This window comes from Salmo trutta, chromosome 28, assembly GCF_901001165.1.
Source record: "Salmo trutta chromosome 28, fSalTru1.1, whole genome shotgun sequence".
Taxonomy (NCBI): Eukaryota; Metazoa; Chordata; class Actinopteri; order Salmoniformes; family Salmonidae; genus Salmo; species Salmo trutta.
Window position 1 is genome coordinate 3,146,801 of NC_042984.1, and position 25,601 is coordinate 3,172,401.

Here is a 25,601-nt window from a genome sequence, read left to right on the forward strand (position 1 = left end):
TAATCCTCCAGATTATTACCTTGTCTTTTAATCCTCCAGATTATTACCTTTTAATCCTCCAGATTATTACCTTGTCTTCTAATCCTCCCATATTGTTTATTTAGAGGCAAGGAGCTCCTCCTGCGGTGGCCAAAGCCCCGGTGAAGAAAGACAACCAGTGGTTTGACGTTGGCATCGTCAAGGTGACCAACACCGTGGTTACGCACTACTACCTGCCCACTGACGACCAAGCCACTGTCGACGTAAGACACGCCACACCACACACACACACTACCCTATAAAGGCATCAGCATGCTTCAGTTCGGCTGGCGCCTGTGCTCGCATAATCCCTTAAAAGGACCTTGGCTTGAATTCTTTTTTTCTTTTTTTTAAAGCGGCGATGGTACTGTTTGTCCATTTTGAGATGCCGTAGCCTGTATACATTTCCTCAAAATAGTCAGAATTCATCTTAAAATAACTCATCTGTCATTCATTTTGATGTTTTTGCAGAGGAGATCTTAGTCGTGATTTTACGTCTAACAAAGATATTTAGTGCAGTATTTGTCAGTGACAAAAATTTGCGTGAAAACGGGTCGTCTCTTGTTGAGTGACAACGACTTTATTGAAGAATCCCTACTGTTGACCAATCACTGACAAATGGGGCATGGACTTCGGCTCCGAACTTCGGCTTGTCTCTCAAACATTTTTTGTGTGCCCGAACAGTCGGGAGAAGAGGGGGAAAGAGAACTCGCCGAAGTCCAAAACAAACAAACTTCATAAAATGTTGCAATAATATATGCAAGAACTTTTCCAAACGGTTTCTGCTGGGAAGCATGCAGACGCCTTATCAAGGCTACTGTTATTCTGAAGTCACACTAATGCCACCATGGAATCTATGATGATACATTGGGTTTATATAGCGCTTTTCTAGGGCTCTTTCACATGCTCAGTCATCCTCTCCTTCTCAAAACACTCTGGAGGAAAACATCCAAGTCCTTTCTGACCTTCCCATCCAATATTTTGAGGAGGTGAAAAAAAGAGAGAATTCGAAGAATCCATAGAGTTTGGTTTATTTAGCTTTTTGTTGGAGTTAAAGAATCAAGCATTTAGCTGCATCTTCGATAACATCTGCAAATCTGTGTACGCTACCAATTAACATGAATTTAATTTAATCACGTTGTGTGTGTGTGTGACTGAACTTGTCTTGTTCTTGTAGGATGACTCTGGGGCGATCCCAGACTACAGTCAGATGAAGAAGATGGAACTCCAGCCAGGGACGGCCTATAAATTCAGAGTGGCCGGGATCAACACTTGTGGCCGGGGGAACTTCTCAGAGGTCTCAGCCTTCAAAACCTGTCTACCAGGCTTCCCTGGAGCTCCCTGTGCTATCAAGATCAGCAAGGTAACACATTTGCATTTTTACACAACTCTAAAATGTAATGTGCAGATTTGTCACATAACACAATGCCACAGATGTCACGCTGACTGCAGGAATGTTCACCAGAGCTGTTGCCAGAGAATTGAATATTAATTTCTTTGTAATAAACCGCCTCCAACGTCGTTTTAGAGAATATGGCAGTACGTCCAACCGGCCTCATAACCGCAGACCACGTGTAACCACGCCCAGCCCAGGACCTCTACTTCCGGCTTCTTCACCAGCGGGATCGTCTGAGACCAGCCACCCCAGACAGTGGATGAAACTGGCGGTTTCGCACAACTGAAGAATTTCTGCACAAACTGTCAGAAACCGTCTCAGGGAAGCTCATCTGCGTGCTCGTCTTCCTCACCAGGGTCTCTCACCAGGGCAAATGCTCACCTTCGATGGCCACTGGCACGCTGGAGAAGTCTGCTCTTCACGGATGAATCCCGGTTTCAACTGTACCAGGAAGATGTCGTGGTGTGAACCGGTCCGCGGGACCCCGAACCCGACCCAAATGTTACATGAGGGCGAGTGGTTTGCTGAACAGAGTGCCCCATGGTGGGGGTGGGGTTATGGTATGGGGCAGGCATAAGCTACGGACAACGAACACAATTGCATTTTATCAATGGCAATTTGAATGCACAGAGATACCGTGATGAGATCCTGAGGTCCATTGTTGTGCCATTCATCCACCACCATCACCTCATGTTTCAGCATGATAATGCACAGCCCCCATGTCGCAATGATCTGTACACAATTCCTGGAAGCTGAAAATCTCCCAGTTCTTCCATGGCCTGCATACTCACCAGACATGTCACACGTTGAGCATGTTCGGGATGCTCTGGATCGACAGTGTGTTCCAGTTCCCGCCCAATATCCAGTAACGTTGCACAGCCATTGAAGAGGAGTGGGACAACATTCCACAGGCCACAATCAACAGCCTGATCAAGTCTATGTGAAGGAAATGTGTCATTCTGCATGAGGCAAATGGTCACACCAGATACTGACTGGTTCTCTGATCCACACCCCTACCTTTTTTTTAAGGTATCTGTGACCAACAGATGCATATCTGTATTCCCAGTCATGTGAAATCCATAGATTAGGGCCTAATGAATTTATTTAAATTGACTGATTTCCTTATCTGAACTGTAAATCTTTCAAGTTGTTGCATGTTGCGTTTTTATATTTTTGTTCAGTGTAATTTATTTAACCACAAACGTTTTAAAAAAACATATTTTTGAACGTCCTTTGCCCAGGGAGCGTTATTTTTAATTTGAATGTTTTATTTAGTTTCTTTTGAATTTGTGTTCATAGCTCAAAACACGCCACGTCAGAGATCAGTAATGTTACATTTATCTCACTGGAGTTTTAAAAGTTTCTCTCCCTTCCCCCTCCTCTCTCTCTCTCTCTCTCTCTCTCTCTCTCTCTCTCTCCCCACTCCTTCCCTCTCTCCCCTCAGAGCCCAGACGGAGCCCACCTGACCTGGGAGCCTCCGTCGGTTACATCTGGTAAGATCATCGAGTACTCGGTGTACCTGGCCATCCAGAGCGCCCAGAGTGGGGAGCAAGCCAAGCCCACTACCACCACCACCCCAGCCCAGCTGGCTTTCATGCGGGTGTTCTGTGGGCCCAATCCTTCCTGCCTGGTGCAGTCGTCCAGCCTCTCCAACGCACACATAGACTACACTACCAAGCCTGCCATCATCTTCCGCATCGCAGCCCGCAACGAGAAGGGCTACGGCCCTGCCACGCAGGTCAGGTGGCTCCAAGGTACGGAACGCTAAGCTAGCCTGCTTTCCTCTGTCTCTAAACTGTGTCACTAATTCCTTATTGTGTTTTGTATTTTGTGCTGCTCTTAAGTGGAACAGAGCTCCCATTGATCTGAAAGGGAATTAATTCCCTGTATAAATACATATAAATAAAAGTTGATATTCTATTATACCAGAGGACTCTGGTTATTTATAATGGAACAAATCCAAACTTGACTTGTGTTGACCTTTTGATGTATTGAAATGAAGATTGATGGACTCCATAGCAACGACCTATACTTCATGATGCTCTTTCGTTTAAAAATAAAAAGCTAACGTTTGCCACCTTTAGTCTATGACAAAACGTTTAGTTTTTAAAGCGCCTTTTGAGTTTCTCGTTGTAATGAGAAGTGCTATAATAAAATATATTATTACAATCCTATGTCCTCTCCCTGTAGAAGTAGGTAAAGATGGCGTTGCAGCTAAACCTACTGCTAAGAGACCAGGCTCCTCGCCTGACATGTGAGTACCATTCATCCCCCTCTCTCTCTCTCACTCTCACTCACTCTCCCTGTCTCTCACTCTCACTCACTCTCCCTGTCTCTCACTCTCTCTCACTCTCTCTCACTCACTCTCCCTGTCTCTCACTCACTCTCCCTGTCTCTCACTCTCTCTCACTCTCTCACTCTCTCTCTCTCTCTCTCACTCTCTCTCACTCTCCCTGTGTCTCTCTCACTCTCCCTGTGTCTCTCTCACTCTCCCTGTGTCTCTCTCACTCTCCCTGTGTCTCTCTCTCTCTCCCTGTCTCTCTCTCTCTCCCTGTCTCTCTCTCTCTCTCCCTGTCTCTCTCTCTCTCTCTCCCTGTCTCTCTCTCTCTCTCCCTGTCTCTCTCTCACTCTCCCTGTTCTCTCTCTCTCTCTCCCTGTCTCTCTCTCTCTCTCCCTGTCTCTCTCTCTCTCCCTGTCTCTCTCTCTCTCTCTCCCTGTCTCTCTCTCACTCTCCCTGTTCTCTCTCTCACTCTCCCTGTCTCTCTCTCACTCTCCCTGTTCTCACTCTCCCTGTCTCTCTCCCTGTCTCTCTCTCTCTCTCTTCATCCACATGAAATAATAGGTTTTTTAACACTACATTCCTAAAAAAAAATGCTATGAATTTATTTGAGAAATGCCAAAGTATTTGAACAAAGTACTTGTAGTCAGTTGTGATCAAGCCCAGTCACTCCTCTGTCATAATTCTTAACTTTACACTCCACTCAAACTATATTTTGGTATTTGTTTAATTAGTCCGCTGTTGATGCAGTCCCAAAATGCTTTGCATGTCAGCAATTAACTTTTCAGATATCTGGGGGGGGGGGGGGGGGGGGATAAAAAAATCTAGCCGGTATGATGCGTTTTGCGTCATACTGGCTGTATTTCTACCCGAGTTTCTGATCAAGATCTTAGATTAATATGAAATGACCTCGGGAATCGATACAACATCAACTCAGATGCACACAAAAATATGTGTATATATATATATATATATATATATATATATATATATATATATATAACATTCAACATGGGTGAGCCTTAAACTCTCAACTTTATTCTCGTCTCGACTCTTAACACTCTCTCATGACTCTTAACCCTGCAGCCCCCCCCTGTCTATGTTCATCTGTTGACTCGTGTTGTTTCTCTCCTTTAGGAAAGCTACTGGTCCAAAGAAGGCCAGATCAGACCAGTAAAGGGGGTTTCCTTCTTCTCCTCTTGCTGTCCATGATGACTATAACTGAACTGAATACAACACCTTCCTACTGAATACAACACCCCAGCCTCAACCAGCCCCTCACCAACTATCTACAATATCCTTGCCTCAACCTCAGCCCCCAAACCTGGACCCAGAGCGGTCCCCCAAACCTGGGCCCAGAGCGGTCCCCCAAACCTGGGCCCAGAGCGGTCCCCCAAACCTGGGCCCAGAGCGGTCCCCCAAACCTGGGCCCAGAGCGGTCCCCCAAACCTGGACCCAAACTACCCATCATTTACAAAATGTCCGCAAGAAAAACCCAGATGAAAATAATCCCAGAACCCTGCCCTCATCACTGGAGGTCGTGGTGCCAAGGACACCTTGTTTCGACCTCTTGTTCTTTATTGGTTTATTACTGATCTTCTGTTAAAACGGTTGAAAGCACATAATTACATTTTTCTTGCTTTTTTTCCCTTTTTTTTCTTTTTGATGATTTTCGGTGAAATCAAAAAATACGAAAAAAAACTGAGTCCGCTTTAACTGTAGTTGCTAGCTAGTTCTTTAGTCTCTATCCCATGCTTTTCCCCCACTCCCGGGTTTATCAACACAAGCAATACACAGCACCAAATAGCTGTGTATGTCCTATGTCATTTTGCTCGTCGGTCGATTGGTCACATTTAGAAGGATCCAGGTGGTTGCGAAAGTTAGACGGTTGGAACAGAAGAACACAGCATCATAACGTCGTCACGGGGTGGGGGGGAGACAAACACAGCGATAGGAAAACAGACAGCACTTGGGGAGGACAAAGTGTTTCTCCATTTTGAAGGGGAATCATCATCATCGTCAACCGATTTTAAGACTCTGTATTTGTCCTGGCTTTCGTCTTGCTTTGTGACATCACTGTGTTCATTCGTACCCACGTCACAGGAAGTGTTTTTGATGTAGGTTTAGGAGACTAGAGAATAAAGTAGTCTGTTTCCTTTTCATTGGAGGATGTGTGGACACTGACTGACTGACTGCCAGCCAGCCAGCCAGGGTGAAAAGTACAATGGTTTTTCACAGCCCTATTTCGACAGGTAATTTGACACTTATTTCAGAATTGGTGGTCTAATGAAGCGTTAAATAAGGACTTTTTTTTTTGTACTTGCTCTGCTGCGGAAGATGAAAGAACAGAACGTAAGATTTGACTAAAAGAGGCGAGTGGATGTTTTTTGTTTTTTTTTACTTTCAGTTTTTTTTTTTTTATTAAAGGAATTGATTTGCAGAAGAAAAGCTCATTTTCACCTGTCCTCCTCCTCGTCTCGACCTGTTGATAGTCCATAGAATGCATTTGTTGACATCTATGGAATTTAGAAGGTTCTTTTTCCAAGCCTTGTTTTTAGAGTTCTGAGAATTAACTGGGATATTTTCTGCCCCCCAAAAATGCGGACAAACTGTTGATATTGATAACCATTCACATTACTTTCGGTGTATTGTTGTTGTTATTATTATTATTATTATTATTATTATTCTTTGCTTTACATATGTTTAGGTATGCAAGTGTGTGTAATGTGACAAATGTTTTCCATGTAGTTGGCATGCGTGTCTTTTTGAACAGAGCATTTTATTTACTTAGAGGTGGGAAATGTTCATTATGAAGAATGATTGAATGATGCAGACAGGGTTTGAGCTCAGTTGTAAATTAGTTCCTTCCTTCACGTAGCAAGTAAAGTAAAAAAAACAAAAAAAACAATAAACAAACCTTTTTTAATAATTATCTGTAACAAAAATGTTTTTACATGTTTGTCATCTCGGTTGCTGTATGTCTTGATATATAAAAAAAAAAAAAATTGAAAAACGAAATGCGTTGTCTCCCTGCTCAGTAATGTCTTGTCTCCAGTGGTGGAAAAAGTACCCAATTGTCATACTTGAGTAAAAGTAAAGATACCTTAGTAGAAAATGACTCGAGTAAAAGTTACCCAATAAAATCCTACTTGAGTAAAGGTCAAAAGGTATTTGGGTTTTTAAATATACTTAAGTATTAAAAGTGAATATAATTGCAAAAATATACTTAAGTATCAAAAGTGAAAGTAAATGTGTAAATCATTTCAAATTCCTTATGTTAAGAAAACCAGACAGCACGATGTTCTTGTTTGTTTAATTTAATGATATCCAGGGGAACACTCCAACACTCCGACATCATTTACAGATAGCCAGGGGAACACTCCAACACTCAGACATCATTTACAGATATCCAGGGGAACACTCAGACATCATTTACAGATAGCCAGGGGAACACTCCAACACTCAGACATCATTTACAGATATCCAGGGGAACACTCAGACATCATTTACAGATAGCCAGGGGAACACTCCATCACTCAGACATCATTTACAGATAGCCAGGGGAACACTCCAACACTGAGACATCATTTACAGATAGCCAGGGGAACACTCCAACACTCAGACATCATTTACAGATATCCAGGGGAACACTCCAACACTCAGACATCATTTACAGATAGCCAGGGGAACACTCCAACACTGAGACATCATTTACAGATAGCCAGGGGAACACTCCAACACTCAGACATCATTTACAGATATCCAGGGGAACACTCCAACACTCAGACATCATTTACAGATAGCCAGGGGAACACTCCAACACTCAGACATCATTTACAGATATCCAGGGGAACACTCCAACACTCAGACATCATTTACAGATAGCCAGGGGAACACTCCAACACTCAGACATCATTTACAGATAGCCAGGGGAACACTCCAACACTCAGACATCATTTACAGATACCCAGGGGAACACTCAGACATCATTTACAGATAGCCCGGTGAACACTCCATCACTCAGACATCATTTACAGATAGCCAGGGGAACACTCCAACACTCAGACATCATTACAGATAGCCAGGGGAACACTCCATCACTCAGACATCATTTACAGATAGCCAGGGGAACACTCCAACACTGAGACATCATTTACAGATATCCAGGGGAACACTCCAACACTCAGACATCATTTACAGATAGCCAGGGGAACACTCCAACACTCAGACATCATTTACAGATAGCCCGGTGAACACTCCATCACTCAGACATCATTTACAGATAGCCAGGGGAACACTCCAACACTCAGACATCATTTACAGATAGCCAGGGGAACACTCCAACACTCAGACATCATTTACAGATAGCCAGGGGAACACTCCAACACTCAGACATCATTTACAGATAGCCAGGGGAACACTCCAACACTCAGACATCATTTACAAGCAAAGCATTTGTGTTTAGTGAGTCCTTCAGATCAGAGGCAGTAGTGATGACCAGGGATGTTCTCTGTTTAGTGAGTCCTTCAGATCAGAGGCAGTAGAGATGACCAGGGATGTTCTCTGTTTAGTGAGTCCTCCAGATCAGAGGCAGTAGGGATGACCAGGGATGTTCTCTGTTTAGTGAGTCCTCCAGAGGCAGTAGGGATGACCAGGGATGTTCTCTGTTTAGTGAGTCCTCCATAGGCAGTAGGGATGCCCAGGGATGTTCTCTGTTTAGTGAGTCCTCCAGATCAGAGGCAGTAGGGATGACCAGGGATGTTCTCTGTTTAGTGAGTCCTCCAGATCAGAGGCAGTAGGGATGACCAGGGATGTTATCTGTTTAGTGAGTCCTCCAGATCAGAGGCAGTAGGGACGACCAGGGATGTTCTCTGTTTAGTGAGTCCTCCAGATCAGAGGCAGTAGGGATGACCAGGGATGTTCACTGTTTAGTGAGTCCTCCAGATCAGAGGCTAGTAGAGATGACCAGGGATGTTCTCTGTTTAGTGAGTCCTCCAGATCAGAGGCAGTAGGGATGACCAGGGATGTTCTCTGTTTAGTGAGTCCTCCAGATCAGAGGCAGTAGGGATGACCAGGGATTTTCTCTTTAAGTGGTTGAATAAGACAGTTTTCCCCTCCTGCTAAGCATCCAAAATGTTAACGAGTACTTTTGGGTGTCGTGGGAAATGTATTGAGTAGAAAATACATACTTTTCTTTAGGAATGTAGTGAAGTAAAAGTTGTCAAAAATATAAATAGTTTAGTACAGATACCCCCAAAAACTACTTAAGTACTTTACACTACTATTGTCTCCCTGCTCAATAATGTCTTGGTGTTATGTTTTTCCTCTGACTATATAGTAGACCAGCCAACCTGGAAAAAGTAGTATTTTTTGTTGTTGTTGCTGGTTGTTACAGGCTGGTCAAACAATGATTGGGTGAAGAGAAGTATGGACATAAAAAAAAAAATGTATGAAATGTATGCATTCACTACTGTAAGTCGCTCTTGATAAGAGCGTCTGCTAAATGACTAAAATGTAAAATGTAAATGTGATAAAGTTAGGCCTGGATGTCACGTAAAATGATGATTTCTAATGCCATTTTCAAGGGATTATTCCTATTTCAAGGTTAAAATGGGCATAATAGAAATTTATAGTAAATTTAGGATAAATATCCTTAACCTTTTTAAACTTAAAACAGTTGGATTATCAAACAAACACAAACTATGGAATGGATGCGGGTTTTTTTTTTTAAAGTTAAAAGAGTAATAACTGAATGAAAAGATATTCAAAAATACAAAAATAGGTTGTACAGTTATACGGTTGTGGACTTTACTGGGATGATGTACTGTAGAACCTGCCAATACTGCGGGAGACTCCACTGAACCAGGAGAACTTTACCTCGGAAGAGTCTGACTTTGTGGGACAGAGATATTGACATTGTAATGTCATTTTTAAGCGGTAAAATATACAAATAACAGCCAAATAGGAGAGAAACAGATTTTGAACAAATTCAGTGAACCAATGGACTATACAATCATACATACTTAGACTATGGGGACTATATAATCAGACATACTGTACATACTTAGACTATGGCATAAACATTTATAGCTGATTTTGGCATTCTTAAAGCCATATACACTTGTTCCATCGTTTTGGTCAAACTTAGGCATTAGCAAACAAAAATAATTTTCTCTGTATACAGTTGAAGTCGGAAGTTTACATACACTTAGGTTGGAGTTATTAAAACTCGTTTTTCAACCACTCCACAAATTTCTTGTTAACAAACTATAGTTTTGGCAAGTCGGTTAGGACATCTACTTTGTTAATAACACAAGTAATTTTTCCAACAATTGTTTACAGACAGATTATTTCACTTATAATTCACTGAATCACAATTCCATTGGGTCTGAAGTTTACATACACTAAGTTGACTGTGCCTTTAAACAGCTTGGAGAATTCCAGAAAATTATGTCATGGCTTTAGAAGCTTCTGATAGGCTAATTGACATCATTTGAGTCAATTGGAGGTGTACCTGTGGATGTATTTCAAGGCCTACCTTCAAACTCGGTGCCTCTTTGCTTGACATCGTGGGAAAATCAAAAGAAATCAGCCAAGACCTCACAAAGACCTCCACAAGTCTGGTTCATCTTTGGGAGCAATTTCCAAATGCCTGAAGGTACCACATTCATCTGTACAAACAACAGTACGCAAGTATAAACACCATGGGACCACGCATCCGTCATACCGCTCAGGAAGGAGACGCGTTCTGTCTCCTAGAGATGAACGTACTTTGGTGCGAAAAGTGCAAATCAATCCCAGAACAACAGCAAAGGACCTTGTGAAGATGCTGGAGGAAACAGGTACAAAAGTATCTATATCCACAGTAAAACGAGTCCTATATCGACATAACCTGAAAGGCCGCTCAGCAAGGAAGAAGCCACTGCTCCAAAACCGCCATAAAAAAAAGCCAGACTACGATTTGCAACTGCACATGGGGACAAAGATTGTACTTTTTGGAGAAATGTCCTCTGGTCTGATGTAACAAAAATAGAACTGTTTGGCCATAATGACCATCGTTATGTTTGGAGGAAAAAGGGGGACGCTTGCAAGCCGAAGAACACCATCCCAACCATGAAGCACGGGGGTGGCAGCACCATATTGTGGGGGTGCTTTGCTGCAGGAGGGACTGGTGCACTTCACAAAATAGATGGCATCATGAGGATGGAAAATTATGTGGATATATTGAAGTAACATCTCAAGACATCAGTCAAGAGATTAAAGCTTGGTCGCAAATGGGTCTTCCAAATGGACAATGGCCCCAAGCATACTTCCAAAGTTGTGGCAAAATGGCTTAAGGACAACACAGTCAAGGTATTGGAGTGGCCATCACAAAGCCCTGACCTCAATCCCATAGAAATTTGTGGGCAGAACTGAAAAAGCGTGTTATAGCAAAGAGGCCTACAAACCTGACTCGGTTACACCAGCTCTGTCAGGAGGAACGGGCCAAAATTCACCAAACTTATTGTGGGAAGCTTGTGGAAGGCTATCCAAAACGTTTGACCCAAGTTAAACAATATAAAGGCAATGCAACCAAATACTAATTGAGTGTATGTAAACTTCTGATTCACTGGGAATGTGATGAAAGAAACAAAAGCTGAAATAAATCATTCTCTCTACTATTATTCTGACATTTCACATTCTTAAAATAAAGTGGTGATCCTAACTGACCTAAAACAGGGAATTTTTGCTAGGATTAAATGTCAGGAATTGTGAAAAAGTGAGTTTAAATGTATTTGGCTAAAGTGTATTTAGACTTCTGACTTCAACAACTTTTTGCTAGGTGCACCTGTGTAAGGATCGGACATCCTGGGGCAGTGATATTGGGACTGAGGGGTTAAGTGTAACTAACATCCGAAAATATACTTAAATATACATATTTGGAAAATGACATGACAGTGAATTGGAGATTTGATGTTGATAATGACAAATACATAGACTTTCTAAAGCATTAGAGGCCCTCTGTGTTGAGGTATTCAAGCTGTCTAAGGAGAATTCAGCCACCATTTAAAGTTTGTCATGAAGAAAAAAAACACTTAATCCAAGAAAAATCTGTTATTCTATACTGAACAAAAATATAAACACATGTTAAATAGAAGATCCCAGAAATGTTCCATACACACATAAAGCTCTTTTCTCTCAAATTGTGTGTACAAATTTGTTCACATCCCTTCGTGAGCATTTTTCCTTTGCCAATATAATCCATCCACCTGACAAAAGCTGATTAAACAGCATGATTATTACACAGGTGCACCTTGTGCTGGGGGACAATAAGGCTACTCTAAAATGTGCAGTTTTGTCACACAACACAATGCCACAGATGTCTCAAGTTTTGAAGGAGCGCGCAATTGGCATGCTGACTGCAGGAATGTCCACCGGAGCTGTTGCCAGAGAATTGAATGTTAACTTCTCTACCATAAGCCACCACCAACGTCATTTTAGAGAATTTGGCAGTACGTCCAACCAGCCTCACAACCGCAAGTCAACATGATTCCATAATCATTCATGTCAAACGGCTGTCAAGCATCGATCAACATGTCACCAGAATAAGGCCTTTGGTATTTATTGTAAAGGAGCATTAAGGTTTTTATTTTATCATTGTTTAACTAGGCAAGTCAGTTAAGAACAAATTCTTATTTACAATGACGGCCTAGGAACAGTGGGTTAACTGCCTTGTTCAGAGACAGAACGACAGATTTTTACCTTGTCAGCACAGGGATTCGATCTAGCAGCCTTTCGGTTACTTGCCCGACGCTCTCACCGCTAGGTTACCTGCCGATCACCTGCCAATGTACTTTCACCACCCTGTGAAGTTGATCATTTCTTTAATCTGTAACCTAATAAACTGTATAGTTAAGTTATAGTGGGAGGATCACGTACCGTGTCATCGTGCGATGAACTGTCATTGGTCTATTATAATCAGATCACATTGTGACATCATGATGTGGGCCAAAAGTTCCATCCCACCTGAACAGGCTGAAATTCCAGTCATTTGTTTTCAAACAGCTTTTACACAAAGAAGGGCATTTTCATAATTTTCACAATTTCAGAGTGTTATTTCGATCTCAAACTAGGGCTGGGCGATACCAGTATCGCAAATTACGTTTTTAACTGCACTGCCTGTGTGGCTCAGTTGGTAGAGCATGGTGTTTGCAATGCCAGGATTGTGGGTTTGATTCCCACGGGGGACCAGTGTGGGAAAAAAAAAAATGTATGAAATGTATGCATTCACTACTGTAAGTTGCTATGGATAAGAGCGTCTGTTCAATGGTTAAAATGTTAACATTTGCCAGACTGACTGAGCTACCACAATACCCATGGCCTGTCCAGAAACAACCCATAGCCCCTACTGCCCAGAGTCTAGACACTGGGATTGATGGGTGGTGACATGGTGAGAGCTCCACCTCACCCTCTGATAGGCTTGGTGGAATTTTACTTTACACCTGTCCAATTCTCAGATCTAAGGGGTAGGGGGATAGGGATTGTTTCTGGACAGGACCCCACAACTCTCTGAGATCTAAGGGGTAGGGGAATAGGGGTTGTTTCTGGACAGGACCCCACAACTCTCTGAGATCTAAGGGGTAGGGGGATAGGGGTTGTTACTGGACAGGACCCCACAACTCTCTGAGATATAAGGGGTAGGGGAATAGGGGTTGTTTCTGGACAGGACCCCACAACTCTCTGAGATCTAAGGGGTAGGGGAATAGGGGTTGTTACTGGACAGGACCCCACAACTCTCTGAGATCTAAGGGGTAGGGGAATAGGGGTTGTTTCTGGACAGGACCCCACAACTCTCTGAGATCTAAGGGGTAGGGGAATAGGGGTTGTTACTGGACAGGACCCCACAACTCTCTGAGATCTAAGGGGTAGGGATTGGGGTTGTTTCTGGACAGGACCCCACAACTCTCTGAGATCTAAGGGGTAGGGGAATAGGGGTTGTTTCTGGACAGGACCCCACAACTCTCTGAGATCTAAGGGGTAGGAGAATAGGGGTTGTTACTGGACAGGACCCCACAACTCTCTGAGATCTAAGGGGTAGGGGAATAGGGGTTGTTTCTGGACAGGACCCCACAACTCTCTGAGATCTAAGGGGTAGGAGAATAGGGGTTGTTTCTGGACAGGACCCCACAACTCTCTGAGATCTAAGGGGTAGGGATTGGGGTTGTTACTGGACAGGACCCCACAACTCTCTGAGATCTAAGGGGTAGGGGGATAGGGGTTGTTACTGGACAGGACCCCACAACTCTCTGAGATCTAAGGGGTAGGGGAATAGGGATTGTTTCTGGACAGGACCCCACAACTCTCTGAGATCTAAGGGGTAGGGATTGGGGTTGTTTCTGGACAGGACCCCACAACTCTCTGAGATCTAAGGGGTAGGGATTGGGGTTGTTTCTGGACAGGACCCCACAACTCTCTGAGATCTAAGGGGTAGGGATTGGGGTTGTTTCTGGACAGGACCCCACAACTCTCTGAGATCTAAGGGGTAGGAGAATAGGGGTTGTTTCTGGACAGGACCCCACAACTCTCTGAGATCTAAGGGGTAGGGGAATAGGGGTTGTTTCTGGACAGGACCCCACAACTCTCTGAGATCTAAGGGGTAGGGGAATAGGGGTTGTTTCTGGACAGGACCCCACAACTCTCTGAGATATAAAGTGTAGGGGAATAGGGATTGTTTCTGGACAGGACCCCACAACTCTCTGAGATCTAAGGGGTAGGGGAATAGGGATTGCTTCTGGACAGGACACCTTTATTGCAACTTGTAAAAATATCTTATATTTCTCACAAAATAATGATTTTTATTCTTAATTAACTGATTTATTAATTAGATTAAACAGAGATATAGGCCTAGTCAATAATATAAATCTGTAGCCTACAGCTTTGGTGAGTAAACTAGATCATTGCTTCCCAACTCCAGGACCACACCTTTTTAATTAACTAGCCAAGTCAGTTAAGAACAAATTCTTATTTTCAATGACGGCCTGGGAACAGTGGGTTAACTGCCTTGTTCAGGGGGTAGAACGACAGATTTTTATCTTGTCAGCTCAGGGATTCGAACTTGCAAACTTTCAGGTTACAAGCCCAACGCTCTAACCACTAGGCTAGTTGCCGTCCCTCCACTCTAACCACTAGGTTACCCTGCCACCCCTGCTGTCTCTAACTCTGAATGATCGGCTATAAAAATCCAACTGACATTTACTCCTGAGGTGCTGATCTGTTGCACCCTCTACAACCACTGTGATTATTATTATCTGACCGTGCTGGTCATCTATGAACATTTGAACATCTTGGCCATGTACTGCTGAGAGGAGAACGGCTCATTAATCATGGACAGAAACGGAGCAAATGGAACAGCATCAAACACCTGGAAAGCAATGTGTTTGATGTATTTGCTACCATTCCATGAAATCCACTCCAGTCATTTACCACGAGCCCGTCCTCCCTAATTTAAGGTGCCACCAACCTCCTGTGCCGTACACACATTGAAATCAGTACAAGCAAATATTTTCCATGTGGTAGAAGCTACTACACTGATGCCTATACAACAGCGCCCCCTGTCTTCCGCAGTGTAGCATTACAGGCTGCCATTATGGTCACGTGATAACAACACCGTAGTCAATGACAACAGTCCAGCTAGCATTTTGCTAAGGAGAAAAAACTATTCTCTCTGTACGATAGCTAGTTTACTGTATTACCGCGTTATTTTACACGCTTTTAACACGATGTATTAGATATTCCAGAAGTTCGTAGATGTTCTTATTTAAGTTTGCATTTGGTTGAAGGAAGCCAGCTTTATCAACAAGAGCGTTTAGCTAGCTAACGTTAACCGTTTTCTGTAATTTACCATGGACCAATATAGTATTTTGGGTAGAATAGGAGAAGGAGCCCATGGTATTGTTTTCAAAGCAAAACATATCGAGGTATGGATTAAAATCTGTTTATTTGATTTAACTCAGATAGCTAACTTAACGTTAGATGTCTACTGTAGATAGCTAGGTCTTCTTTGGCTGGGTGGGTATTTATTTGTGATATATTCCAACAGGAATATGTTCCAAAAACCTTGGTAAATAACACAAGGTCGCCAACAAAACAACGCATACAAAGTTGTATAGTGGCAGAATAAGATACCGGGTAGGGAGTGAGCTATTTCATTACGTTTTTCACAGCCTACGGACAAACATTAAGAGTAAGCTTCGTGGTTCGGCAGCTAGTTATTACATTATACCCACCCTTGTTTGGTTAGCAGACAGTCAAACCATCGTCAGTAATATAACATTCTCAAGCAGTGTCTAAAACGCTCTTTTCTCTGTTATTTAGACCGGGGAGACTGTGGCTCTGAAGAAAGTAGCTCTGAGAAAGTTGGAGGATGGGATCCCGAACCAAGCCCTCAGAGAGATCAAAGCTTTACAGGAAATTGAAGACAACCAATACGTGAGTTATTAATTTGGGACTCCCGAGTGTCGCAGCGGTCTTAGGCACTGGTTCGAATCCAGGCTGTATCACATCCGGCCCGTGATTGGGAGTCCTATAGGGTGGAGCACAATTGGCCCAGCGTCGTCCGGGTTTGTCCAGGGTAGGCTGTCATTGTAAATAAGAATTTATTCTTAACTGACTTGCCTAGTTAAATAAAGGTTACATAAAAAAAAAATATATATATAATTGATATAGCCTAACCCTTAGAATGTTGCCCAAGTTTATTGTATAATTGCACTTGTACAACCCCCTCACTTGTACACCCCCCTCACTTGTACACCCCCCTCCATGAGGAGGTTGTACACGGCTACTCTTGAGAAACACTTTCCTTCCATCCCCATGTGTTGTAGGTGGTGAAGCTAAAGGACGTGTTTCCCCATGGTACAGGGTTCGTCTTGGTGTTTGAGTACATGCTCTCTGACCTCTCTGAGGTCATCAGGAACTCTCAGAGGCCTCTCACTGAGTCACATGTCAAAGGTTACATGATGATGCTACTCAAAGGGGTTGCCTTCTGCCACGAGAACTCCATCATGCACAGAGTGAGACGCACACACACGCACACACACACACACACACACACACACACACACACACACACACACACACACACACACACAATGTGACATCACTCACGTTCTTATAACACACACACACACACACACATTGTGTCTGCATTGTTCCCTGGTTATAAGCTATAATAAAGCGCTGTGTTTCTCTCTCTTTCTCTGCAGGATCTGAAACCGGCCAACCTGCTCATCAGCTCTACAGGTCATCTGAAGATAGCAGACTTTGGCCTGGCCAGACTTTTCAACAACGACGGAGAGCATCTCTACAGCCATCAGGTGGCCACCAGGTACACTGCATACCGTACAAACCAGTTTGCACCATTCACTGCAGGCTTACATGGGCTGTGATCTTTCTTTTTTTTCTCCACTAATTGGACTTCTGACCAATAGCATCAGTACTTTTCACATCATCATCTTTTTCACAGCTGATCTGATTGGTCAAAATAAAAAATAGGTGGGGAAAAAATAAAAAATAAAGATCAGAATTGGGCTGCCTGTGTAAACACAGCCATGATGTCTTAGTTGAGGTAATCATTACTTACTTACGCCATCGACGACTCCCCTCCATCGCACTCTGTTCAGAGCAGTCTTCTCCAGCTCGTCCTCCCCATGTGGGTATTAACAGGAAACAATAATGATCATGCTCTGTATGTTTTCAGGTGGTATCGAGCACCAGAACTGCTTTATGGGGCAAGAAAATACGACGAAGGTGTAGATCTCTGGTAAGAGGATTCCATTTCTCATGTCACTGATTGATTCATTAATCAATCAAACAGATTAATTGATTTGATGCTTTCATTTGGTATCATATCCTATAATAACAGTTCAGTGATAATGTTTAAAGAGAGAGCTCAGTAAATAAGCCATTTCTTATCTACTGTATACAACAGTAGAGCAGACGGCAGTAATGATAAGGTGTTTCCTGTAGAGCAGACGGCAGTAATGATAAGGTGTTTCCTGTAGAGCAGATAGCTGTGGTTTAGCTGCTTTCACCTACCTGATGATTAACCCCAATCCTCTTCTGTCTGTTCTGTGCATCCACAGGGAAGTGGGATGTATCTAACCCCAGTCTCTACTGATGTATCTATCCCCAGTCTCTACTGATGTATCTATCCCCAGTCTCTACTGATGTATCTAACCCCAGTCTCTACTGATGTATCTAACCCCAGTCTCTACTGATGTATCTAACCCCAGTCTCTACTGATGTATCTAACCCCAGTCTCTACTGATGTATATAACCCCAGTCTCTACTGATGTATCTAACCCCAGTCTCTACTGATGTATCTAACCCCAGTCTCTACTGATGTATCTAACCCCAGTCTCTAGTGATGTATCTATCCCCAGTCTCTACTGATGTATCTATCCCCAGTCTCTACTGATGTATCTAACCCCAGTCTCTACTGATGTATCTAACCCCAGTCTCTACTGATGTATCTATCCCCAGTCTCTACTGATGTATCTATCCCCAGTCTCTACTGATGTATCTAACCCCAGTCTCTAGTGATGTATCTAACCCCAGTCTCTAGTGATGTATCTAACCCCAGTCTCTAGTGATGTATCTAACCCCAGTCTCTACTGATGTATCTATCCCCAGTCTCTAGTGATGTATCTAACCCCAGTCTCTAGTGATGTATCTAACCCCAGTCTCTACTGATGTATATATCCCCAGTCTCTAGTGATGTATCTAACCCCAGTCTCTACTGATGTATCTAACCCCAGTCTCTACTGATGTATCTATCCCCAGTCTCTAGTGATGTATCTAACCCCAGTCTCTACTGATGTATCTAACCCCAGTCTCTACTGATGTATCTATCCCCAGTCTCTACTGATGTATCTAACCCCAGTCTCTACTGATGTATCTAACCCCAGTCTCTACTGATGTATCTAACCCCAGTCTCTACTGATGTATCTATCCCCAGTCTCTACTGATGTATCTAACCCCAGTCTCTAATGATGTATCTAACCCCAGTCTCTACTGATGTATCTATCCCCAGTCTCTTGTGATGTATCTAACCCCAGTCTCTACTGATGTATCTAACCCCAGTCTCTACTGATGTATCTAACCCCAGTCTCTACTGATGTATCTAACCCCAGTCTCTACTGATGTATTTAACCCCAGTCTCTACTGTCCACAGGGCAGTGGGATGTATCTAACCCCAGTCTCTACTGATGTATCTAACCCCAGTCTCTAGTGATGTATCTATCCCCAGTCTCTACTGATGTATCTAACCCCAATCTCTGCTGTCCACAGGGCAGTGGGATGTATATTTGGGGAACTTCTGAATAACTCCCCTCTGTTCCCTGGAGAGAATGACATAGAACAGCTGTGCTGTGTTCTCCGAGTCCTGGGGACACCCAACCAGCACATTTGGCCGGTGAGACTGCTCTCTGTCCATCTGTCCATACACACATTTTCAGGGATATTCTACTGTATATTAGGTAGCATGGGTGGAAAAAGTACTCAATTGTCATACTTGAGTAAAAGTAAAGATACCTTAATAGAAAATGACTCAAGTGAAAGTGAACCGGTAAAATACTACTTGAGTAAAAATCTAAAAGTATTTGGTTTTAAATATACTTAAGTATCAAAAGTAAGTACTTAAGTGTCAAGTAATTATCTTTTTGTTTTCTCATGATTTGGGTCTAATTGTGTTGCTGTCCTGGGGCTCTGTGGGGTCTGTTTGTGTTTGTGAACAGAGCCCCAGGACCAGCTTGCTTAGCGGACTCTTCTCCAGGTTCATCTCTCTATAGGTGATGGGTTTGTTATGGAAGGTTTGGGAATCACTTCCTTTTAGGTGGTTGTAGAATTTTACGTCTCTTTTCTGGATTTTGTTAATTAGCGGGTATCGGCCTAATTCTGCTCTGCATGCATTATTTGGTGTTTTATTTTGTACACAGAATATATTTTAGCAGAATTCTGCATGCAGGGTCTCAATTTGGTGTTTGTTCCATTTTGTGAATTCTTGGTTGGTTTGCGGACCCCAGACTTCACAACCATAAAGGGCAATGGGTTCTATAACTGATTCAAGTATTTTCAGCCAGATCCTAATTGGTATGTTGAATTTATGTTCCTTTTGATAGCGTAGAATGCCCTTCTTGCCTTGTCTCTCAGATCGTTCACAGCTTTAAAAAAATATATATATATATTTTCTAATTTCACCTTTATTTAACCAGGTAGGCCAGTTGAGAACAAGTTCTCATTTACAACTGTAACCTGGCCAAGATAAACGACACGAACAACAACACAGAGTTACACATAAACAAAAGTACAGTCAATAACACAATAGAAAAAAAATCTATATACAATGTGTGCAAAGGAGGTAAGATAAGGGAGGTAAGGCAATAAATAGGCCATAGTGGCGAAATAATTACAATTTAGCAATTAAACACTGGCGTGATAGATGTGCAGAAGATAAGTCTGCAAGTAGAGATACTGGGGTGCAAAGGAGCAAAAAAATTCAAATAACAGTATGGGGATGAGGTAGTTGGATGGGCTATTTACAAGATGGGCTATGTACAGGTGCAGGGCTATGTACAGGTGATCTGTGAGCTGCTCTGACAACTGGTGCTTAAAGTTAGTGAGTGAGATATGAGTCTCCAGCTTCAGCGATTTTTGCAGTTCGTTCCAGTCATTGGCAGCAGAGAACTGGAAGGAAAGGCGGCCAAAGGAAGTGTTGGCTTTGGGGATGACCAGTGAGATATACCTGCTGGAGCGTGTGCTACAGCTGGGTGTTGCTATGGTGACCAGTGAGCTGAGATAAGGCAGGGCTTTACCTAGCAAAGACTTATAGATGACCTGGAGCCAGTGGGTTTGGTGACGGATATGTAGTGAGGGCCAGCCAACGAGACCGTACAGGTCGCAGTGGTGGGTAGTATATGGGGCTTTGGTGACAAAACGGATGGCACTGTGATAGACTGCATCCAGTTTGCTGAGTAGAGTGTTGGATTGGAGATGTTTGATGTGAGTCTGGAAGAAGAGTTTACAGTCTAACCAGACACCTAGGTATTTGTAGTTGTCCACGTATTCTAAGTCAGAACCGTCCAGAGTAGTGATGCTGGACGGGCGGGCAGGTGCAGGCAGCGATCGGTTGAAGAGCATGCATTTAGTTTCACTTGCATTTAAGAGCAGTTGGAGGCCACGGAAGGAGAGTTGTATGGCATTGAAGCTCGTCTGGAGGGTTGTTAACACAGTGTCCAAAGAAGGGCCAGAAGTATACAGAATGGTATCGTCTGCGTAGAGTCGGCCTGAGAATTGAACCCTGTGGCATCCCATAGAGACTGCCAGAGGTCCAGACAACAGGCCCTCCGATTTGACACACTGAACTCTATCAGAGAAGTAGTTGGTGAACCAGGCGAGACAGTCGTTTGAGAAACCAAGGCTGTTGAGTCTGCCGATAAGAATGTGGTGATTGACAGAGTCGATAGCCTTGGCCAGGTCTATGAATACAGCTGCACAGCATTGTCTCTTATCGATGGTGGTTATGATATCGTTTAGGACCTTGAGAGTGGCTGAGGTGCACCCATGACCAGCTCTGAAACCAGATTGCATAGCGGAGAAGGTACGGTGGGATTCGAAATGGTCGGTAATCTGTTTGTTAACTGGGCTTTCGAAGACCTTAGAAAGGCAGAGTAGAGTAGATATAGGTCTATAGCAGTTTGGGTCTAGAGTGTCTCCCCCTTTGAAGAGGGGGATGACCACGGCAGCTTTCCAATCTTTGGGGATCTCAGACGAGTGGAAGTTTGTGGAAGTTACCTGTGGCGCTTATGTTTAGGCCGAGGTATGTATCGTTTTTTGTGTGCTCTAGGGCAACGGTGTCTAGATGGAATTTGTATTTGTGGTCCTGGAAACTAAACCTTTTTTGGAACACCATTGTTTTTGTCTTACTGTCAGGGCCCAGGTCTGTCAGGGCCCAGGTCTGACAGAATCTGTGCAGAATATCTAGGTGCTGCTGTAGGCCCTCCTTGGTTGGGGACAGAAGCACCAGATCATCAGCAGACAGTAGACATTTGACTTCAGATTCTAGTAGGGTGAGGCAGGGTGCTGCAGACTGTTCTAGTGCCCTCGCCAATTCGTGTCTCTCTCTCTGTCTCTCTCTGTTTCTCTCTGTCTCTCTCTGTCTCTCTCTGTCTCTCTCTGTCTCTCTCTCTCTCTCTGTCTCTGCAGGAGATCACAGAGCTGCCTGACTACAATAAGATCACTTTTAAGGAGAACCCTGCTATCCCTCTTGAGGAGATAGTACCTGATACCTCACCTCAGGCTGTGGACCTGCTCAACAAGTTGCTGGTCTACCCCTCTAAACAGAGGATCAGCGCCAGGCAGGTCAGAAACGGTTCTAGAATAACAGAATAGAACCTCTGAACGGTTCTAGAATAACAGAATAGAACCTCTGAACGGTTCTAGAATAACAGAATAGAACCTCTGAACGGTTCTAGAATAACAGAATAGAACCTCTGATAAGCTGTATAGAAGGGAAGCTTTTTTTTGCATTGATTGATAAGAGCACCTATGCTTCAAACTGGTTATCGTCCTCAACTCTCTGCCAGCCCATTATGATAGTTGAAAGCCAAGGTGAGAGCCTGGTTCCAGATCTGTTTGTGCTGTCTTGCCAACTCCTATAGTCCATGTCTAGTGCCACAGATCTGGGACGACCAGGCTAGGAATGAGAGGTTGAAACAGAAGTTCAGTTTGTCTCACACCATCTCTCTCAACTCTCTTTCTCTCTCTGTCTGTCTCTCTCTCTGTCTGTCTCTGTCTCTCTCTCTCAGGCCCTGCTCCATCCCTATTTGTTCTCTGAGCCGCTGCCGGCCCACCACTCGGAGCTGCCTATCCCCCAGCACGGAGGGAAACATTCCCGTCAGCGACTCCAGCCTCCTGTAGAATTCTCTGTAGATCTGCCCCTCTCAGAGAGCCTGGTGGACCCTGCTTTGGTCCAGGGACATGCCCGGTGTCTATGATTGACTGGCCCCCAATGCTTTTCATAGCCTGGTTGAGAGTAGCTCTTAAGCTGGTTTAATCAGGTTTTATGTTTGACTGTCAGAGCCTGGTGGACTCTGCACTGGTACAAGGTGTGTATGACTGTTCTTCATGTTCATCCCAGGCTGCTTAAACCAGGGGTGTATTCACTAGAAAACCAAACGGGACCAAACAGAACCAAACGGGACCAAACGGAATTTGTCCAATAGAAAACCCTTGTTCTCGTTGCAAATCGTTTTCCATTGCAAAACTGTTTTGCAACGGTGTGTGACTAATGAATACATCCCAGAATGTAGCCTGGTGGATCCTGCTCTGGTCCAAGGACACGCCTGGCGTCTATGACCGACTGTTCTTCCTTGTTTTTGTCATCCATCCTAGCCTGAGTTCCTGATCTGTTTGTGCTGTCTTGCCATCTCCATTTGCTGTCATTGTTATGGAAGTTGGGAGTTGGCAAGACAACACAAACAGATCAGGAACTCAGGCTATGTTAATTGCACCATAGAATATTGATATTGGTATGTAGATAATGCATGCTGTGATGTGAAAACCATGTCATTTTCTTAATTTGTGTGTTTGTTTGTGTGTGTGTGTGTGTGTGTGTGTGTGTGTGTGTGTGTGTGTGTGTGTGTGTGTGTGTGTGTGTGTGTGTGTGTGTGTGTGTGTGTGTGTGTGTGTGTGTGTGCGTGTGTGTGAGACAGTATGGACAGCCTTGCTGACTCATGGTGCTCATTGTTGTAGCGTTGACTGTCATTAAATGTGAGGACTATACATTATCAAATCAATTCTCTATGTGTCATTTAATTACGCGATTAAACTAATCATGTAACTTCAATTAACTAGGAATTCGGGGCACCACGGGAAATGTTTTAAAGAGTTTCTATTTCCCGAATTTAACTCTCTTCAGATATTTTCATATCTTATCGATTTACAGTCACTTAATAATACTTAATGTATTATTACCTCATCAGTCATATTGTGAATGTCACAAACTCTTGGGTATCTGCACGAACCCGAGCCTACATCATGAATCAGCGATATACAAATTGGCTTCATTATTTATTTACTAACTAACTTAATCACAGAGTTACAGAAACACACACACACAGTAGGTACATTGTTTACTGACGTGATATAGAAGTCCCTATGGGCTAAGCCGATATGACGGCTTGATAGACAAAGGGAAAGGGTTCAAGAGCGGGAAACTCAGAGAGGATTCACTGTAATACAGTTGATAACTACAGTCATGAAATGCTAATACTTTTAACATGAACAGCCGATCATTCGAAAATAAATGTCAATTTACACATTTACGAGTGTATGCCTTTGTTGTCCCTCTCTGCGATCGCCGGTCTGTCTGCTGGATAATAGTTCATCAGAGAGTCTCTGGTTGCGTTCCCCAGAAGTCCCAAGGTCTTTCGTGGTTGTAGTTGTTATAATATATACTTCAGAGTACCATTCGGAAATGTTCTTAGGTCGTATGCATTTACCAGACTAAAGTCTTTAAACAGCTATAGCCTGAATAATTGTGCCACTTAGCCTCCATTTTGGTGCAGTACATTCTGCCACTCATCCTCCATTTTAGTGCAGTACATTCTGCCACTCAGCCTCCATTTTGGCCTGCAGTACAGTGTACCACTTAGCCTCCATTTTGGTGCAGTACTGTGTACCACTCATCCTCCATTATGGTGCAGTACAGTGTACCACTTAGCCTCCATTTTGGTGCAGTACTGTGTACCACTCATCCTCCATTATGGTGCAGTACAGTGTACCACTCATCCTCCATTTTGGTGCAGTACAGTGTACCACTCATCCTCCATTATGGTGCAGTACAGTGTACCACTCATCCTCCATTATGGTGCAGTACAGTGTACCACTCATCCTCCATTATGGTGCAGTACAGTGTACCACTCATCCTCCATTATGGTGCAGTACAGTGTACCACTCATCCTCCATTTTGGTGCAGTACAGTGTACCACTCATCCTCCATTATGGTGCAGTACAGTGTACCACTCATCCTCCATTATGGTGCAGTACAGTGTACCACTCATCCTCCATTATGGTGCAGTACAGTGTACCACTCATCCTCCATTATGGTGCAGTACAGTGTACCACTCATCCTCCATTATGGTGCAGTACAGTGTACCACTCATCCTCCATTTTGGTGCAGTACAGTGTGCCACTCATCCTCCATTATGGTGCAGTACAGTGTACCACTCATCCTCCATTATGGTGCAGTACAGTGTACCACTCATCCTCCATTATGGTGCAGTACAGTGTGCCACTCATCCTCCATTATGGTGCAGTACAGTGTACCACTCATCCTCCATTTTGGTGCAGTACAGTGTGCCACTCATCCTCCATTTTGGTGCAGTACAGTGTGCCACTCATCCTCCATTATGGTGCAGTACAGTGTACCACTCATCCTCCATTATGGTGCAGTACAGTGTACCACTCATCCTCCATTATGGTGCAGTACAGTGTACCACTCATCCTCCATTATGGTGCAGTACAGTGTACCACTCATCCTCCATTTTGGTGCAGTACAGTGTGCCACTCATCCTCCATTATGGTGCAGTACAGTGTACCACTCATCCTCCATTATGGTGCAGTACAGTGTACCACTCATCCTCCATTATGGTGCAGTACAGTGTGCCACTCATCCTCCATTATGGTGCAGTACAGTGTACCACTCATCCTCCATTTTGGTGCAGTACAGTGTGCCACTCATCCTCCATTTTGGTGCAGTACAGTGTGCCACTCATCCTCCATTATGGTGCAGTACAGTGTACCACTCATCCTCCATTATGGTGCAGTACAGTGTACCACTCATCCTCCATTATGGTGCAGTACAGTGTACCA

The 25,601-nt window shown here is 43.5% G+C and overlaps 2 protein-coding genes across 6 annotated transcripts in view; both read left to right on the forward strand.

The window, feature by feature from the left end:
- hcfc1b (host cell factor C1b) overlaps positions 1-6,710 on the forward strand; it is a 62,224-nt gene extending 55,514 nt beyond the window's left edge. For all 5 annotated transcript variants that reach the window (XM_029718321.1, XM_029718324.1, XM_029718323.1 and 2 more), the window contains 5 exons: positions 105-242; positions 1,196-1,381; positions 2,859-3,168; positions 3,605-3,668; positions 4,830-6,710. In XM_029718321.1, coding sequence (XP_029574181.1) covers positions 105-242; positions 1,196-1,381; positions 2,859-3,168; positions 3,605-3,668; positions 4,830-4,869 — 738 coding nt within the window. In that variant the 3' untranslated portion in view covers positions 4,870-6,710. The remainder of the gene's footprint in view (positions 1-104; positions 243-1,195; positions 1,382-2,858; positions 3,169-3,604; positions 3,669-4,829) is intronic.
- Positions 6,711-15,342: 8,632 nt separating this feature from the next.
- Positions 15,343-23,520, forward strand: cdk20 (cyclin dependent kinase 20). Its single transcript, XM_029718326.1, has 8 exons — positions 15,343-15,649; positions 16,047-16,160; positions 16,553-16,741; positions 16,934-17,055; positions 17,428-17,490; positions 19,020-19,143; positions 21,933-22,088; positions 22,535-23,520. Exons 1-8 carry the CDS (start codon positions 15,575-15,577, stop codon positions 22,721-22,723), a joined length of 1,032 nt encoding a protein of 343 aa, XP_029574186.1. The 5' UTR covers positions 15,343-15,574; the 3' UTR covers positions 22,724-23,520.
- The last annotated feature ends 2,081 nt before the right edge of the window (positions 23,521-25,601 follow it).

Excerpts from the sequence above, each read along its gene's own strand:
- cdk20 (XM_029718326.1), top strand. The coding sequence starts at position 15,575 with ATGGACCAATATAGTATTTTGGGTAGAATAGGAGAAGGAGCCCATGGT. Across the intron at positions 15,650-16,046 it reads TCAAAGCAAAACATATCGAG|ACCGGGGAGACTGTGGCTCT; the intron begins GTATGGATTAAA and ends TCTGTTATTTAG. Across the intron at positions 17,056-17,427 it reads AGCCATCAGGTGGCCACCAG|GTGGTATCGAGCACCAGAAC; the intron begins GTACACTGCATA and ends GTATGTTTTCAG.